The sequence below is a fragment of the Carya illinoinensis genome, chromosome 1 (genome assembly GCF_018687715.1).
Source record: "Carya illinoinensis cultivar Pawnee chromosome 1, C.illinoinensisPawnee_v1, whole genome shotgun sequence".
NCBI classification, from domain to species: Eukaryota; Viridiplantae; Streptophyta; class Magnoliopsida; order Fagales; family Juglandaceae; genus Carya; species Carya illinoinensis.
The window spans coordinates 56,290,886-56,296,679 of NC_056752.1; the positions used below are offsets into that span (position 1 = coordinate 56,290,886).

A 5,794-nucleotide genomic window follows, 5' to 3' on the forward strand; every position below is an offset into this window, starting at 1 on the left:
ATCCGAGTTGGTTCTAAGCTTGCCTAACAATGTCCATGTGAGCTCAGGTCCCAAAATAACCCCAGGCACCCTGGTGGTGCTAGGGTATGAGCTGAGCGTGCTCCTGTGGCGCCTTAACAAGACCAAAATTGCTAAGCCTTTTATCAAATTCAGAACCCCAACAAAACATTCCGTGGCTTTATGTCTCTGTGATGCATATATAAGATACTCTCAAATATACAACTGCATATTAATAATTTAAGATCTGAGTATATTGAATTAGATTAAAAATAGAAAATGATAAAAGCCATGTCAAATATCAAAGCTACTTTTACATATTAAATGCCCGTTTCCACTTACTTGGAGTCGTAATTGATTAGCATAAAAGACATTTACAAAAGACCAAATGGCATATATATATATATAATGGAAGTAAGTATTATTGACGATGTCATATCCCAGAGCAAGCGCTTGTACTTCCACCCATAATTATCTAGAATTAAAAGTCCATGGAACATATGCTCAGCAAAACCTCTAGAGACAGGATCGAAGATTCTTCTTATATGCTGCTTTGCCTGCACAAAAAAGTGTTAATATTTTTAACACATGAATAAAAAAATAAAAAATAAAAACAGAGAGAGAGAGACAGGGTGAACATTTAAAAAAAAAAAAAAAACAAAATGAATAGAGGAGCTTCAAAATCTCATACCTAGCTCGCGGTCTCTCTTTGCTCAGAACCGAAAATGGCAGGGTCAAACCAGTTTCAACATTACCACTCCCACTATTACCGACGGAAGTCCACGTGCTGTTCTTCTGAGAATACGATGAAGTAGTCGGAAAGGATTGCAAAAAATTCTCAAACGAATCTGTAGCAGTATCACCACGTACTTTTTTCCTATATGGCTCCGCCACCTCCTCCTGCAGCGCCAACTCGCCCTCCAGGTACCTCACCAACTGCCGCATCGTGGGGCGTGCCTCCGGTGCATCATTGGAACACATCAAGCCCAATTTAAGCACCAAAACGGCTTCAGACTCGTCAAATTTTCCCCCCAACTTTGGGTCCGTAACACTAAGAATTGCTCCTACTCTCCACTTCTGCCACACCCAGTCCACCAGCATGAACTCCTCAGACGATGCATCGGAATTAATGGGTCTTCTACCACATACGACTTCAAGCAAAAGAGCACCAAAGGCAAAAACATCCGAACTGGTCGTGGCCTTACCCGTGCGCGTGAACTCAGGTGCCAAATAACCCAGCGTGCCCACCACCCTGGTAGTCCTTGGTTTGGACCCGTGCTCGTACATCTTGGCCAGACCAAAATCACTCAGCTTTGGGTTAAATTCAGAATCCAATAAAACATTTCCTGCCTTTATGTCTCTGTGAACTACGGTTTGCTCCCACTCCTCATGTAAGTAGAGAAGCCCTGAAGCCACTCCTTTGATGACCTTGAACCTTTGCTCCCAGCTCAGGGTTGCTTTAGGCTCATCAAAGAGATACCTGTCCAAGCTTCCATTAGGCATGAAATCATACACAAGAAGTAGATCAGCTTCCCGACGACACCAACCCAGTAATTGAACCAAGTTTCTGTGGCGAAGACGACCAATAATAGCAACCTCTGACACAAACTCTTGCAAACCCTGTTTTGAGTCATGGGAGATACGCTTAACAGCAACTTGGGTATCTGAATTTGGCAGGACTCCTTTATAAACTCGACCGAATCCACCGGCCCCAATTAGCTCTTTGTCTCTGAAACCCCTCGTCGCTTGGTTCAGCTCCTGGTAAGGAAATCTATGAGGACCAATATCATGCTCCCAGGCTTCAATCACATCAGCCGTCTTGATTCTCCAGATGATGTAAAAAGCCGAAGCAGTCACCAAAATCACAGCCAAAACACATGAAACTGAGACGCCAACAATTAGGCCTGTGTGATTCTTTTTGGTGTTAGTAGGAATCTTTGGTAGTTGGCCTAGATTGATAGTTCTGGCATCTCCATTCCTGTTGAAGCTCCAACCGAGTATATAATGGGAGCTTGTGGATGCGCCAGTGGCAGCAGAAAACCCGACGTACATGTATTCTTGAAGATACTGTGAGAGGTTTACTTTATGGGACAAAATTGAAGACCTGGGTTTGGTAGAATCCGTCGCAATCCTCACGTCTAATTGATTTAGTGGAGAATTATAGTCGATCCATGCCTGAATTACCAGACCACTTGTCAGGTTAAGGTCAACCTTGTTCGTGTCACTACCAACCTGAAATTGCTGGACCGGAACAGATACGTTCGATATTATGCTGTTGATGTCGATGCCAACGTGGTTTCCATTGACTTCATTAATAACCTCATTGTTCTTGAAAGTGTCGAATTCGACCGCGATTACGTAGTTCGAGTGATTCCCATTATTGCTGGCGTTGAATAGGCCAAGATAAGAGCCCGGCTGACCCCCAAGAAGCTCTTTTGAAGCAGAGATCGTGAACGCGAGGCCATCCCCGCCTGGTTCCGCAGGCCGGTTGACTATAGCAAAAGCGAAGGAAGTAGAGAAGGACATGGCGTTGCCGCTGGAGTTCTTGAGTTGAATTGGGCGGAAATAAAACGCGTGGCCTTTTGCCATGAGCGTGTCGTTTGTAAGGCGAAGTAGGCCGTTGTTCTCAATGGATGCAACGCCGTTTAAGCTCATGTTGCTGCTTGCAGCACCGAACCCTCCGCTGAACCCTTTCAACAAGGTATCGGCATCGTCCACATCGGGCCTTACTGGGTACAGGAGCAGAAGGAGAACCCAGAGAAAGAGAAAGCTTGTCGCCATGCGAGAGATCAGAAAGTTAATAGTTGGTCAGCCCTGTGAAGTCGAGTGTGTTATTGTTCGGAGAAAATATTGGACCAGCCGGTATTTATTATCATCATACATCTTATAAAAAATTACCTATATATCTTATAAAATTATCTATATATTTTATAAAAAAAATTTATTTCTTATCAATATAATTATGTATTAATTTATATATTAATATTAATTTATTAATATTTAAAATTTAAATTAATATTATTTTTAATAAAATTTATTTTTTAATCAATCATATTATATTAATATATAGATTAATATATAATTATATTTATAATTATATTTTTTTATAAAAAGTATTCTTATATTTTATAAAAAATTATAAATAAATAATGTGAAATATAAATAGTTGCTAATGCGTAATAAAAGTTAAAACCCGTTTGTTTGACACGGGAGGGCAAATGCGGAAAAATATTAGATTGTTATAAGGGTAACGATAGTCTTACTATTTTATTATTATTTTTTTATTATTTAAGTATATTTTAATTTTTTTTAAATATTTTTTTAACATTCTTAATTATTAAAAAAATTAAAAAAATATATAATTTTATTAATACTCATTTTTTTAATTATTAAATAAAATTAAAAATTAAAAAAATAATTAAATATAAAAAAGATAATAAATAAACTGTAGAGGAGTAGTAAGTATATCATCCTAAACATTTTTTTATGATTCGGCTCTCTTCGGCGAGTGAGAGGACAGAAAGACTGACGGGAGTGGGCCGTGGCGCATTGTACAAACACTGCCCGAGTTCCAATGTGTAATAATGAACCACTTTTTCTAGTTGCTTCCAGCTGTTTTCGTTTGATATAAATAAATGCCTAAAATAAACAACTCTGGCTCGCATAATCGCAACAACCATTTCTTCAGGAAAACTCGCCCTTTTATGAGTTATAATTTATAGAGGACTGTTATATATAATTATTTTTATATATTTTATTGATATAATTAATTATATTTTTTTAATATATAATTTAATTAAATTAATAAATAAAGTATACAAAAAAAATATTTAAAAATGATTTCATATAAAATTTTTATACAGGTAGAACTATTGGACATCTCCCTTATATTTTATACATACAAATCAAAAAATATATATATATATATTCATGTGCTTTCTTTTTGGTAAAAACTTGGTGGACTGTGAGGTTGTGGGTTTGAAACTCATTGAGTACATGTGCTGCTAATCTATAAAAATAAGAAATACTTTTTTAATTAATTAAAAAAGAGAAAACTGCAATTGACTTGCCTGACCGTCAGGCCCTGACCCACCCGTATATATTTAAAGAATTTTATTATATATAAATATAAATACCTATTAATTTATATATTAATATTAATTTATTTATATTTAAAATTTAAATTAATATTATTTTTAATAAAATTTATTTTTTAATCAATCACATCATATTGATATATAAATTAGTATACAATTATACTTATAATTATATTTTTTCATATTTAAATTATATCTTTAACAATTTAATTTTAAAACTTAGAAAACCTGATATTTCAAAATGATAATCGACCTGTAAATCAGAATGCATGGAATACTATTTAAATTGAGTACATTTCTTAATTATATAATTTACACAAATGAATGACGATATTAATTTATTAAAAAAATTAATATTTCTTTTCGTAATCCAGTTACTTTTTGCAAATTGAATTCCATAAATTGTAATATTTTGATAAATTAATTCAAATTACTTCAAGAGTCAAAAAAAAAAAAAGGATAAATTTTCAAAATTGTTACAATTTTTCAGTGATAAATGATATTTGCAGTTATGAGTGTACAAGCATCGCATAATCACTTTTAAAAAAATAAATAAATATAAAATTCATATAAAAAGAAAATAATTTTTTAATAATAGACTCTATTTTTTTTAAAACGACTACAAAACACTTATATATTTCACGATTATATGTAACATAACTCTTATAATAATATTTTTATTTTTTTTATTATTTCATTTCTAAAAACACCAAAAAAACATTACTCCAATAATCTCATCATTATTCACAAACCATCTTACTACAATTAAAAAAATTCTTATCTCATTTTATTCTCAAAAATCTCCTCAATTCAAAAACCTACCACCCTACCATACATCTTTAATCCTAAAAAATTATTTTTTCTGAGCAGTACCGTCCATTAATATTTCAATTTTTTCGACTGTTCTAGGTTACAATATTTCACCTTATGCTTTGGATAGACTATCCATTTCTTGGAAAAAATGGAGGATGACTTAAAAGGTAATTGGTCAACCAAATTAAAATTTAAAAACGAAAAGGGCGAATAAAGTTTTGTGGAATGGGACCTAATTTTCTGACAGTGACGTTGGCAACAATAATTGCACCACAAGAACGTGATTTCACTGGTTATGGATATTATTCTTTAGTCTGATCAAAATTATAGATGTCCATGATCAATTTTCACAAGTAATGCATATGGGATTTGTGAAATTATTATTAATTGTTCATGTGTAAGTATTAATAGTCATGACATCGGCCATCTGGTAAAAATGATTCTGAAAATTCATTAATATAACATAGTTAGACTTAAATTAAATTAAAATTAAGTCATGTATCTAATTAATATATTACACTTTTAATTTCTGAAGACGTCCCGTGTATCTCGTCTTTTATTTGAAAAAAGATAAAAGAAAAAGGTCACTCGATTTTAAAAGAATGTAGATAACTTAAAGTATTGGTAATAGATTCTTTATTTTCGTATGTAAAATTACATTTTTTAAAGATTAATTTTGAATATAAAGAAAAATTTCTATATTAGATTATGTATTTTTTGATCAAATAATAATAAAATAATAAAGAGAGAAAATAAAATAGAGAAAAGAGAGAGTTAGGAGGAGAGAGCAAAAATAATAAAAATATAGTTTGAAGAATGAAAATGAGGTCTTCATCTTTGAATAAAAACTGTACATAATTATTTATAACTATACATATGAATAAACC

The 5,794-nt window shown here is 32.9% G+C and overlaps 1 protein-coding gene across 1 annotated transcript; it reads right to left on the reverse strand.

The window, feature by feature from the left end:
* Positions 1-229: 229 nt before the first annotated feature.
* Positions 230-2,842, reverse strand: LOC122291269 (L-type lectin-domain containing receptor kinase S.4-like). Its single transcript, XM_043098937.1, has 2 exons — positions 689-2,842; positions 230-554 (listed from the first exon to the last, which is right to left on the reverse strand). The coding sequence occupies exons 1-2, from the start codon at positions 2,776-2,778 to the stop codon at positions 539-541; spliced, it is 2,106 nt and encodes a 701-aa protein (XP_042954871.1). The 5' UTR covers positions 2,779-2,842; the 3' UTR covers positions 230-538.
* Between the last annotated feature and the right edge of the window lie 2,952 nt (positions 2,843-5,794).